We start from the raw sequence: 13,840 nt of genomic DNA on the forward strand, positions 1-13,840 counted from the left end.
AGCCCAGCAGCATATGATTATGTCCAGCTTCGAGAACTATTACCAACTTGTAATGTGAGAATTGATACATGATACCAACATTATATCATTGTAATGAGCAGATAATTGCATGATGCCAACACTTAACACTTCTTAAGGAAAGAACAACATTACCAACCAGATTTCATGGCAGGGGGTGCACCATGTCGGGGCCTTTATGCTGGTTTGGAGATATTGGTAGCTGACTCCACTCAAATAATAGAATTACCCTGACCTTGAGAATAAAAACTCCAGAACATTTGTACTTGCTGTATAATGTTACCATGTCTATACTTCTGAAGCAATTTGATAAGTGGAAATTGGGATAGCCGAGGAAGAAGTGACAGATTCTAGGATAATAATGTGATAAATCAATAGAAGATTAATGCAAATAAAGCTCAACTAGCGAAATCATACCCATGTAGATACTAATTCCTACCTTAAATCTGTACACGCTGTAAAAAATGGCAACTTTTTTATCTTCAACTTCTTAAGTAATCAATGAAGAGAACTAAACGTTGGAATCCAAGTCACCATACTTTCGAGGAGATTGAGAAAAACTATAAACAAAGGAAAAGGGGGGAGAGCGCGCCTTCATCAACACTGGAAAGTAAGGTAACTTGATTTTCTCAACTATTAAAAGGGGGTCGTTCAAATGAATTATTCATTTCAAAGGAGTCCCACAATCTTTATTCAGCACACTCAACTCAGATTCTGAAAAACAAATTAAGAATGAGCATAACGAACAGAAATTCGCCGCTGTATGGGGCTCCTACAAGAAGGGCAATCCTTCATCCCCTGTTTCTCATGGAGCTCATTGCATGTTGTGCATACCACCTGATGAGCACATGGGAGAAAAACCACAGACATCTCCTCTGAAAGGCACATCACGCACTCCCGTTCACGTTTCACACCTGTCCCAGAGTAGTCCTGAAAATCCCCTACTATTTCTGCAATGTAAGGGGACCAGGACTCCTTGCGATCTGGGCTATTTTTCAAGTCCATAAATCTGTTGGCTCCTCCATCAATGCCCCTCTTGAGTGCAGCAATTTTTGAAGAATCAGTTTTCAGTCTCAATTGGGAGATTTCTTTTTCAAGCTTATGAATATCGTCTTTGTATTTCTGCAGATTTTTTTCCGCTTTGGATTTAATCATATTCTCCTTCGATTTTGCCGAAGCCTCAATTTCTTCTCTCTCTTTTCTTATGGAACTGGTTTGCATAAGTAGTTCTTCCTTTGCTTTCTCCTCCTGTTTCCACCTATCCTGTGATAATTGTTTTCTTTTTCAATGAGAAAGGAACCAGAGGTAAACCCATAATCACAGAAGCACCAAGGCAAACTATGAGTGGCACCTTTGTGGAACCAAAATGCAGTGTACTTTCAAATCTTTAACAAAAGTGCACTCTAAAATATAATTGCACTTATGAACATGATCTTTTGTGTGACAGCTCATACCATAGTAATATTATACTTTAGCAAGTCTGTTAAATACTAAGTTCTCGTAAGCCCTGAAATGTTTCTGATGTACTAAAGAAAGAGAAATGGCCAAAACCTTGGGAGCAGGAGTTCCAAAACATAAAAACGTCTGCATGTGTACCATGTACAGGCCCTTAAGCATGTGCCTAATTATGGTAAAGAAAAGCCCTAAAAGTGGACAATCAAGTACGCGGGAGGTCAATCAACGCATAGGGGACAAGTAAAGCGAAATCACCTCTTAAAAATTTCAACAAGATTTTTCCAATCTATAGAAACAGATAACAATAAAAATTACATCCACTCATGGTATTAAGAACAAGGCTACAATTTTCCTTCAGGTTGACTTGACTGGGAAATGGATAACCTAAAACCCTTTGCCAAAAAGGAAACCTAATACAGGCCCTGAATAAGGATTATCCTAATATATCTGTACTTGTTTACATGTGTTCTTTTATACAATGTACAGCACATGAACCAGTACCATCTAATCGCAAACCTAATGTAATTTGTCTTCTCAAAGCAGCAGGAAAAGTGGCATCAATTGTGCTTACTTGCACTGGGAATGAAAAATAAACTACCCGTAAGACATGGCTTGAAGAGATGCTATGACCAAGAATCAAACTTGCCATACTCCCAAGTCAGGTTTAACGTAAATGGATGTTTTGAAGCACACCATTTCATTTATAATCCAGTGCCACAACCACTTTTGACAATCTAAAAGATGCAACAGTTAATGCCATTGCACCCAACGTGTGGAATACATTGGCAATGAGAAAGCCCTCACCACCCACATCACACATTGGTTAGCCTCAGTCATCCACTCAATAACTGAAGGATGGGTGCAATATATCTTGTGGGTGTCCTTTGTTTTTTTTTTTTTTTTTTCCCTAAACCCGGGGGGTGTAGATTAAATAAAGCATACCTCAGATTGCTCCTCAAGATCTTTAGCTTGCTCCAATTCCTGTAGCAGCTGTTTTACTTTGCGTTTTTCTGTCGTCAGCTCCTCTTGAAACACAGTTTTTTGCTTCTCCCATGTCTGAAATTTCATCAGTGTCTTCTTCTCCCTCTTTGACACCTCCTGACAGCTTGCAGCTGACTCTGCAGCACGGAATTTAGCAACTTCCATCCCTTTCCTCAGATCAGCATTCTCCACCTCAAGCTTTCGGACAGCAGCATTGGCTCGCTCAACCTGCCCACTAGCCTTGCCCAAAGCATTCTCCATCTCAGATAGCTTCTTCATAGTGTTTTCCTCCAGAGCCTGCTTCTCTTTCTTGAGCCGTTCTACTTCTTCTTTTTCCTGCCTCAGTGTCTTAAGTTCAGCCTTGTCTTTACCAAGCCTACGAGCAGCCTGCATAACTTTCTGATTTGCCCATTCTGTCCACTCCTGGAGCTGATTTTGCAGTTCCCGAACCCTTGGAACCAGTTTCAAAATCATCTCATCCTTCCTGTCCCGAGGAACCCACTGCCCCAGAGACTTGTCATATGGAATGCCAGCATAACTACAATTAGGTGGCTCAGCATTACAGCTGACGGGCACCAAAGCAGAGTTACTCTTTGGAGGAAACAAAAGAGAAAGCTCAGCATCAGTAGCTGACAATGAAGGTGGTGTATTAACCGGAGGCAATGCAGGCAAATAATTAATTGCAGGTGATTCAGTTAAGGTATTGGTCTCAGACAGTACAGAAATGGTATTATCACTTTCCAGGTTAGGAGCTACTGAGGAAGAGGGTCTAGAGTTGGTTGAAAGGCTATGGATACCATTGTCTAGAGGCACATCAACCCCCATAGGTTTACTTATCTTTAAGGAAGCATTTTTAAGATTAGCAGTGGTAGAGTCAGCCAGAGATTTCAATTTTTTATCCAAGATCAAACCACCAAAACCGCTCAGCTTCCCTCCTCTTGAAGACCCTTTAGATCCATATGTACGGTAATGTTTCTCTGCATGATGTGGCTTCTGTCGGAGCATGTATTCCCTCTTGGTACTACCAGAATGCACCTTTCTACTTCCCCCAAACTTTTCTTCCACTGCAGGAGATTGACATGTTTCTGACACATCAAAGGATTTATCAACAGTATTGGATGTTGTAGTTGTGCCCTCATTTTCTGACACCAGCCCTTTGAGAACAAGGGAATTCTTTGGTTTTGCAATGTTGGGAACACCTGCCACAGTGGGTGCGTTGGATTCAGTACTATGAGAACAAGTAAATGGTTTTAGAGGATTTGGAAGACTCAATTCCAAGCTTTTGGTTTCTGTTTTAAACTGGGGTTGAGAGGAAATATTGGAACTACTTGAGGACCCATCACACACAAAACTACTCAAGTGGTCTCCATCCATTGCACAAGCATGTGACACATTCATATCACAAAGCAACAAGCACCACATTGCATCCCCAGTGCTGAAGAAAGGCCTAACTTCTCGAAGAACACAAACCAGTTCTGCCAGCACATACTTTTCCAGCTGTTGTAAATCCACAAAATAGTGTTCTCTTGAGGGATCGATCTCTTGGCCACTTCTAAGAAATGCCAAAGCATTGTCCACTATATTTGTTACCGTATCTTTGCACCCATAACAAAGGCCAGACCTTAGGACAGCCTTAGTAGCAACTTCTTCTGTGTAATCATAAGCAACAATTCTTTTAATTGCACTCTTGAAAATGACATCTAAATTGCTTAAAACTAGTTCTTCAAGCTGAACTTCTGTAAGATCACTCCAATCAGCATCTTGGAATTCATCTGCCTCTATTTCTTCTCCGGGACGGCTAGGCCCGACCTCAGATGATCCTATAGCACTAGACAATCCAAGATCAAGTTTTAACCCATCAGAATGGTTCTGTTTAACACTACAGTGGTCACAAGAACTGGGTTGCCCATGATCCATGGTGATTTCAAATTTCTCTGTTGAAAACTCGTAACTTGGGCATTCAATTTGAGACGAAGTTATAATGTTATTTTGGTCGCCTACAGGTGGATCAGCCCGAAATTTCCTCTTATTCCTACTTCCCTTTTCTTGGGCAGAAACTGAAGCAGACACTTGACAGCTACTACTACTGCAAGCCTTAGCAACCACTGATGTCATTTTTAGCTGCAAGAAACAATATCTTTCATTACACTCTTTTTTTTTTTTTTTTTTTTGATAAGTTATCTTTCATTACACTCATAAAATCTAGCTATGACTTGTCTATCAATGCAACACCGAAATACTGATTAATTAAACGTTCTGAAAACGAAAAAATATCCAAATTAACACTGAAAACAGCGAGTCACAATCCCAGCTTATAAGATCAGTTACTTACAACAAATACAAAATGAGACAACTAAAACAGATTATAATAAACCATTGCATGCAAAAATAAGGACTAGAAATCATATCAATCAATTTTAATATCCCAAAGATAACAAACAGATTCTGCAGCAGAAAGAAAACCAAAAACTTTCGAAATTCCTACCCAGAAACGAAAATTCAATCAACAATGCGTTTACAACATACCCAGCTGACAAAAAATAAAAAGTTGGATAATACACATAAATACGGATTGCGAATCTAAACATGAAACTAGAATATAGATCAATAAATCATCAAAGAAACTTCCAAGAATTCATAGAGCCACTGTTAAAATTATAGAAGATCCCCCAGAGAAGTTCGAGATTATATAATCAGAATAGCGATGATCGAGACGTACCGGATTGGAGCTAATGTTCGATGAATCAAAGTTACGAACAAACTCAGAACATCGGATTATGAGAAAGAAGATTTATAGCTCCTTTCTCTTTATTTCCGTTTATTTATGCTTAGAGCATCAAGGTATCTCTCTATTTTTTGGGTTAAAGGGGTATTTTATTTCCAATATTGTATTAACCCTAGCAACTAACCGTGGTTAATTCCCCAAACTAACCACGGTCAATGAAATTTTAGCACCTACTCAACTTTTTATTTTTATTTTTTTCTTGTGATGATTATTGCTTTTTTTTTTCTTATCTAAAAAAATAGAAAAAATCTATTTATTATCTTTTTTTTATCATCATCTCATTATTTTATAATATAATATTAGATGATAAGTTTACAAGTAAAATATAATAAATAATATCCGATGATCTAATAATACATCATAAAATAATGATAATTGAGATGATCAGTAGTATTATTAAAAAAAAATAACTCTAAATAATGATATTCGTTTTTCTCATTTATTGTAAATCAAATAAATTACAATTCATTTCAATTATCAATTTTGAGCTCTAAAAGTCAGTTGTTGATCCTAGTAAAATGGTCATCCATTAAATAAATAATAAATAAAATATATAAAAGGTAAGTAAAGATGGAGAAATATATAGTGTAAAGATTATTCTAGAGAGTGGATATCCCATGTTTGTAGATGTCACTTCCTTTATAGTGATTTTCATCATTCTTTAAAGCAGTCGTTCCTATTTATTTTATACCACTTTCACTTTTTTTCATCCTCCAATCACTTTTAGCTTTATTTATTATTTTTATTCACGGCAAGTATGTTTTAAATTCTGTTTAGGTATTATTTCGGTTTAAGTATTGTAACGAGTATGTTTTGGTGTAGTATTTCAAGATTAACTATATATTTATATGTATATATAAACTCATAACTAATCAAATAAATACATGTATATGTAACTATGCACACATATATATGGAAGAATTAACGATTTACAAATGAATATACGTTGAAAATATTAAAGAAAAAGAGAGAGATATTAGTTTCAAAAGATAATATTAAAAAAATACAAATTTGGATTGGGAAAAAATAAAGAAAAAAAGTATAAGACCGAATAAATTATTAAAACTAATGATATTTGAAACAAAAGAGAGAGAAAGAAATGGGGGAACATATTTAAAATTATAAAAAATATTAAAATTAGGTAAATACATTTTAGATTTTATGATTAATTGAATACTATTCAATCTCAAGAAAGTTACAAAAGTACTATTAAAACAGCCCGGGATAGAATGGGGTCTGGAATGGCCTAAAGGGAGACAAAGATTGTCCCAAGTAACCTAGGCACTGCCCTTCCAGTCCAACCCAACCCGTGGAAGAGAATACATAACTAGGAAAGAGAGTCCATAAGAGCTTTGGCCCTTAGCAGCTCAGATACAAAATCAACTTCAAACCAATTTGAAACATTCACTTCAAAATAGTAGTAGCGTAAAGGTCGTAAGTCAGGGGGTGACCATAACATAAGGCTATTACTTTCGCATCTTTCTCTCTCTATCTATAGATATCGAGAGAGAGATTCGTGAGCAACCATGCATGGCGAAAAGTAAGCCGAAAGAGCTTAAACTCTTTTTTTTCTTAGTTCCACTGAAAAACTTGAATCTTATAAAAGATGTCACTCTATGAGGGCTTGACCACTTCTGTCTCTGCACTCACTTATAAAGTATGACATTTTCCTTGAGATTGGTTCATCACTTCAATCCTAGAAAAACTAGATTTAGTCTCCACTTGTAATACCCTATGTGAGAAGGAAATGGTATAGAGATTCGGCATGGTGCTCAATGAATGTCCGTTATATCTAACAAGTTGAGTCTACTCGCATCTCTCTCTTGCAAGGCTTGAAACTTTCCTATCACCTATCTTTGTGAAGAGTGCCGTACCCTATAGATGAGTTAAGATAGAAACATATCCATTAATGTGTCTTTTCTTTAGCTGGTCTATTTTCCATATAACTCCCCAAGTGAATCGCATAGTAAGGATATTTATTTACCTCCATAAAAGGGAAAGGCCGGACTATATCCCATTACTTGGGAATGGAGTGAAGAGAAAGTTTATTTGCATGCCTTAGAGAGGTTGAATCCCTCTCTTCTCGATACCTAGCCTAGGAAAGAGATTGGTATAGTAGACAACTTAGTTCTATAATAAGGTCTATAGGACAAGAGTATCCTGCCTTCAAGAGTGAAGAGCATACGGAAGGTACTCCGATTACAATTAGGAAGGAAGAGCGGCCTTGGTTTAGCTCATACTAGAGCTCATATTCAAGAGGGCAACCCCTTAGCCCATTCCTATCTTGAATGGAGGGCAGGTTAAACATCATTCCTTATTCAACTACCAACTAGAGAAGGAATGCAAGCTAGAAGACAATGTTAGGTGACAACAGACATTTCTATAGATTGTCTAATCTTGCATGAGATGGTATGCTACTTTGAATAGAAGGAAAGAACGAATAGGTCCAACAAAGAGATCGGGGTACTTCACGTTGCTATTGACGATACAGAGCTTCCTACTTTAGACTAGCTCCTAGGATAGCTGCCTAATCCTTTTCTCTTATGGAAATACAAGAGTTGGAACTTGAGAGAACTCAATGTAGAGAATGTTAGTTCGATGGTTATGTATGGAATGCTTGGAAGAGGGGCATTGATTAAGAAAAAAAGGGCACTTTATGCGTCCTTCCTTATACCTTATGTGATTGGCCATTTGTCCAAAATGACCGGAACGAAATGGAATTGAAAATTATGCTGCAAACGGATTGAACTCCTATTTCATTTTATACCCAACATATGAGAGAGAGAGAGAGAGAGAGAGAGAGAGAGAGAGAGAGATTTGGCTAAATAAGAGATACAAAAAATAATAACCAAGGTCCAATCCAAACATTCTCATTTTTTCTTGCATAGGAGACTCTTAGGCAATAAAAAGGGGAAAAGACATTTTTATCGCTAATGCAATCCTATATAACTTCTCGAATCTTCAATTCAGTAAGTGCACTACATATGCTTCCTTACCAAGTTCTTACGATAGTCAAAGCATGATAAACGATGTTAATGATGTTCAATTCTTTCACATCTATGAAATTGTTATGCCTAGGTTGATGCCCTACTAAAATACGAAATAGTTTGGCTTATTTTCAATGAATTTTTTCATTCGATGTATTATATTACGTAAATAAATGGATAAGATTGATTGAAATGATTAAATAAAATTGCATTCTTTTAAATTTTAAATAGGCACGTCAAATAAGAAAAATATCAAAAATATACTCAACTAATATAAAAAGATAAATTAAGTGTTACAACTATAAAAAAATAAATTTAAATATGATTTTATATAATACGTATGATTTATTTTATAATAAAAATAATTTTTAATTTAATATATTATATTAAGTTAAATATGTTTATAAAATTATTTTTCTAAAATTAATTTAAAAAAGAAAAAGCTGTTTGGCCAAATAATTCATATAATAATTTTTGTTGTTTAATTGAGTAATGCAATTAATAGTTGAATAAAGCAGTTATCAATTGGTCAATTGCACAAGACAGTTAACAGAGCAAAACCTGGTCAGAAATGAGGAATATAATAATAAAATAATAACACAAAGGAGAATATGAAATAAAGAACAAGCCAAGTACGACAGGTAGCCCGAGGTCACATCACAAGTTGGCAAAATTGACAAAGGTGACAGTATCGTTCCTCTCTCACTTGTCTAAAGTTTGTAAACTAAAATTTTGTCCGTGTGGTTATTAAAAATATTTATCTTATTATTATAAATTTATATATATAATATAATAAATAATTTAATTTTTTTAAATTATAAAATAAAATTAATATTAAAAAATAATATTATAATAATATTTTATTTATTTTTTAAAAAAATATCGTCTCTCATTCCATCTAAATAACTAAACGAACATCTAGAATCTTTGCACATTGGGACTTGAACCTTGCAAGTTGGGACTTTGGTGAGGTTGTGAATCTTGTAATGACTGGTTGCTCCACTGGAGATTAATATATGTAGTTCAATACGAACATACCGCAACGAGTGGAAGTCCTCGTAGTCATGCCTACTGAGTAGAAGCTATACTAACCGCTTTTCCTACTCTTTCGGAAAAAAGAGTACCAGAAGTAGCCCAGAATGGAGCGGCAGCCACCGGGAACGAGGCCAAGAGACCGTAAACAGTCTCAGCCAAATGATTTGAAGGCATGCATTGAAAGAAGGAAAAAATGATTTGAGGAAAACGAGGATTTTGCATAGAAGGGACTCTGCAGATCACCAGCCTGACCATGAATATGAGAGCTTTTGCTTTATGCAGTTGAATTAACCATCTCTCATGTTTGTAGCTTTTAAGAGTTGGTTGATGTCCTTCAGAAAACTCGTCAGGTGGTAAGATTGTTCCAAGCGCCTGAATTTTTCTCGGAAGTAGGAGGGTCCGTTAGATTGTATTTCAATTCAAAAGGCAATTTTTGGGGGAATTGAGAAAAGATTGGTTCACCTTCGACATACTTGAGTTCAGTACAGTGACATGCTCTTGGTTTCCTTTTGCATTCATGGTGTCTGTTATGTAGGCATTTATTTGTTGTGGCATTGTATTGCTTGCTTTTCCTTACAACAAGTGAGAAAAAGGTCATGCCTATTATTAGAGTATTAGTAGTGGATTCAATAAAATTAAAATTAGCCAATATTTGATTAGAAAGCATAAAAATGAGCTGTAGTGGACTTAATAAAATTCTAGTAATTTTAACTTTTATCAATTTCATTAGTCAAATTTGTTGAGCCCCAATTACTGGTCAAATATTATTTTCGCATAAAAAATTCTCTCTCCTTCTTGCTTTTCGATTCTTAACTACTGCATTTCCTAGTTTCTGTTTCTGAAACATAATTAATCATTTGCCGCTTTTTACTTTAATTTACATCTATACTATACTTGAAAAAATATGAATGTTGAAAAAATATGATCGCGGTAAAAAAAGACCATTAAAAAATTTTATCTGTTGGAATGATATGAACGTTAAAAAATTAATATATAATTTTTTAATACCGAATAAATATTCAAATTACAATTAAAATTAAAATAAATAAAAATGACAAAGTCAATATTTTAATATAATAGTGATATATTTGTTGAATCTGTTATTTGATGTTGTTAAATTACTAGCTAAATTTATAAAAAGAAATTTCTTAATCAAATTTTGATCAAACTTTATTGAGCCCACTATTAATACTCTTAGGTCACCAATTTTTACCTTTCATGACAATAATGACGTTGGGGTTTAATAATAGAGCTTGTCTCTTGCTGTAAATAAGGATTGGTAATCGGAAGAAATGGCTAGCAGGGATGTTGAGGCTAGGATGTCTAATTTAGATCTACTTTAGGGTGGGTGTCTACTTGAATTTGAGATTATGAAAAAGGCAATAAAGAAAGTTATAAGAGTGTTACAACTACCAAGAAATTATATAAAAATAATCTCATGACTTAACATGAGCTCATATAATCCTCAAGTCTATATTATAATAAAAATAATCTTAAAATCTGACAAATCACGTAAAAGCTTATCAATTTGCGAGATAACTTTTCTTTAATCTGTTTTTGGTTAAGACTATTTCTCTATAAAGAATCCTCGGGAGTGATGAGTTTTGAGCGTTATCATTAGGAGGGAGAGCGTGATACTGACAAATTCAGCTGTCACTAACCAAAATAAAATGAGAGAACTTGCCCTCGTGCTTCTTTGCCTGTGGGGTAAATTTCAGCCTTTGGCTGTTACTACCAGCGTGCGATATGATCCAATGGATAAAAAGCTTTGCAGCTTGAACTGGATATAGCCGAATCCAATGAAGGAAGGAGCTGCTGGTCACATCTTTCAGACAAAGCAAATAATTTGCATCAACTTATTTTCTTCGACTAAGATTCTTGTGAGGACTGGAGAGGTGAGAAGGCAAAGATATGGTCGGATCAGATGGTAGAATATCCGATTAATGGGCCACTCAAAGCCCCGGCCTCTTTGAGTGAGAGAGAGAACTCCACTGGTCTACTCACCAATAGTCTTCTTGGGTTCAGGTTCCGGATGTTTTTGTTCCACGAAGGCTTATGGGCTGATCCTTTCTATCTCTTAATACCTACCTAGTGAACAATTTGATATCGCAAATACTAGAAATGCTAGTCTCCTCATATACCCCATGTGAAGTTTCAAGTAGGTAAATGACCCACTCAGGAAAGTAGCCTTCTACTTCAAGTTCTCAATGTTTCTTCCTACTGAAAAGAAAGAAAGAGATTGGACATGGATACAAGTATATATGCAATTCCACAAAGAAATTGGGAAGAGTTTCACATGGCCATTTCTTAAACTTACTAACAAAGCCATGTGATAACACAAACCAAAGGTTTTATTAGCACAGACGTCACAGGGTCATTCCATATATCTTAGTCCACCATATTGGCCTTTCTAGGAGGCATAAACCACACTAACCACAAGTTTGTACACTGGAGGATGCACGCTCCTGGAAAATGACAACTTGGGAAGACTTCATACTGAAGGAGCAGCGTTTGCAGGAGCAAACTTGATGGAAACACTATTGACACAGTGGCGTTCATCTGTGGGAGTTTTGAATCCCTCCCCTTTGAAAACATGCCCCAAGTGCCCTCCACAAGCTGTGCAAGTGATCTCAGTTCTCCTTCCATCTGGGTCCGGCTGCAAAGTTGTTCTACGAATCATTAACTTCAATAACAATTGATTTGCAGTAACAAACACAACAACAATGTGTAATAGACTCACAGTGCGAGTTATGGCTCCAGGGAATCCCTCATAGAAAGCAGGCCAACCACAGCCAGAATTAAATTTGGTTGTGGATTTATAGAGTGGTGTTCCACAACCAGCACAGCTGTAAATCCCTTCCTCAAAGAACTTATCATATTCCCCAGTTCCTTTCAGCCTGTTAATTATCAAATGTCAATAGAACTTCAGCCGAAACTTGTCTGAAACTATTTCGATCTAGGTATATTAGTATGGCAAGAGACAACTCATCTGAAACTAAATGCCTCAATGAAATGTGAGCATGTTTGCAGGCAAACATTTTGCAGGAATCACAAGTCACACACATATATATGTCTCATCAGCAGCCAAAAATTACTTTTGGATGCTATGAACTTAATTATAGAACACAACAAATTGAAGAAGCTTTAAATCTACTACAGCTTTAAAATAAAAAAAAATAAAAAAAAAATAAAAAGCAAGAGAAACACTCAGAAAATGGTATTGATTTGATTTCCTAGAAAACATTACAGTAACTACATACCCAAGATCGTACTTGCTATGTAAATAAACAGAATCAAATAGTAATTCCTTAAATCACTCCCCTAATATAATTCCAAAAAAAAAAAAACCTAGAGAATTTCATAAAAAATCGAGTTTCTTTGAATTTAAAAAATTCCAGCTTCGTCGGGAGGCAAGACATTACTTGTTTAGAAAATGTAACAAAAAAGACCATTACAGTCCCAAACCCTGAAACAGGAAAAAGTGAAGTCAAATCGCCCTAAAGTGAAAAAAAAATTAAAATAAGTGTGGAGTGTGAAGTGTGAGGATGACAGAAAGAATTTTCCTTAAAAATATGATGTCGTTGAGTTCAAAGTAATCCCATAAGTATGATTTTTCTGTGCCACGATGGCTAACTGTAGCACCGCAGGGTTTAGAGTTCTTCTACTTGGAAGCTGGTGTGGAAAGACACCCTCCAACAGCCCACAATCAAAAGACACAAACGAAAGCCTAAATTGAAATCGAAGAGAAAAAGCAAAATCAGCCACTTCAGCAGAAAGAGAAATCGATCATACATCCAAAAATGCCAAGTACACATTAAAGCAAGGCCTATATTACTCAATAAAACGAAACAGGAATCTATCAAAACTTGCAAAAAAGGCGCAGGGACTTACTCTGTCCCTTTCTCTCGAAGAATCCGAAATTGCTCGGGAGAGAGAACAGCCCTCCACTCCTCCTCTGTTTTCTGAACCGAACCCGGTGCAGCCATACCAACCAACTCTGCCACTATCACAGTCAGACAAATGAGCCACTCTTTGACCCTTCGATTCGAACCAGCCGATTTGTAAATCATTTTTTCCCAGGAAAATGAACATGGACGGGAAAGCGCGATGGGGGGTGTTTAGAACTTGGAGTAACTCCGTGGAAGAGCGTGGCGAATAGGGACTCTGTCCGATGCGTGGAGAGATATTTTGCAAGAGTAAAGCCGGGCGGTACCGCCAAGTGCACCGATAAGGAATTTTTTTTTTTTTTCTTTCAGTGATTAAGAAAATAATTTTAAGTATATTAATATTTTTTATATTTTAAAAATATTTAAATTTATTAAAAAATTTAAAAAGGCAAAAGAATAAAAAAAGAAATTTTTCCTGAATGGCACGACCAGATAAATTCTGGATAGTACAGTAACCCAACTCATCTTGAATGCGGATCCTATTGGAAAAACCTAGAGCTACCGAGGGCAGATCCCGACTGACATGGCTCTAGCCACGTGGCTGTCTTTAAATTAAAAAAAAACAATTGAGATCAGCCAAATCCCTCCCGTCGGCCGTCCCTCCCCCGTCCTTTTTCTCTCCAAATTTCAGA

At 36.1% G+C, this 13,840-nt stretch overlaps 2 protein-coding genes across 2 annotated transcripts; both read right to left on the bottom strand.

Annotated features, from left to right (window-relative positions):
• Positions 1–622: 622 nt before the first annotated feature.
• On the bottom strand, positions 623–5,323 carry LOC122274349 (putative E3 ubiquitin-protein ligase RF298). The gene is made up of 3 exons (XM_043083397.1): positions 5,174–5,323; positions 2,416–4,575; positions 623–1,281 (listed from the first exon to the last, which is right to left on the bottom strand). The coding sequence occupies exons 2-3, from the start codon at positions 4,567–4,569 to the stop codon at positions 745–747; spliced, it is 2,691 nt and encodes an 896-aa protein (XP_042939331.1). The 5' UTR covers positions 4,570–4,575; positions 5,174–5,323; the 3' UTR covers positions 623–744.
• Positions 5,324–11,507: 6,184 nt separating this feature from the next.
• LOC122274356 (peptide methionine sulfoxide reductase B5-like) lies at positions 11,508–13,435 on the bottom strand. The gene is made up of 3 exons (XM_043083403.1): positions 13,153–13,435; positions 12,002–12,158; positions 11,508–11,917 (listed from the first exon to the last, which is right to left on the bottom strand). Exons 1-3 carry the CDS (start codon positions 13,329–13,331, stop codon positions 11,753–11,755), a joined length of 501 nt encoding a protein of 166 aa, XP_042939337.1. The 5' UTR covers positions 13,332–13,435; the 3' UTR covers positions 11,508–11,752.
• Positions 13,436–13,840: the final 405 nt, after the last annotated feature.

The sequence above is a fragment of the Carya illinoinensis genome, chromosome 1 (genome assembly GCF_018687715.1).
Source record: "Carya illinoinensis cultivar Pawnee chromosome 1, C.illinoinensisPawnee_v1, whole genome shotgun sequence".
Classification (NCBI taxonomy): Eukaryota; Viridiplantae; Streptophyta; class Magnoliopsida; order Fagales; family Juglandaceae; genus Carya; species Carya illinoinensis.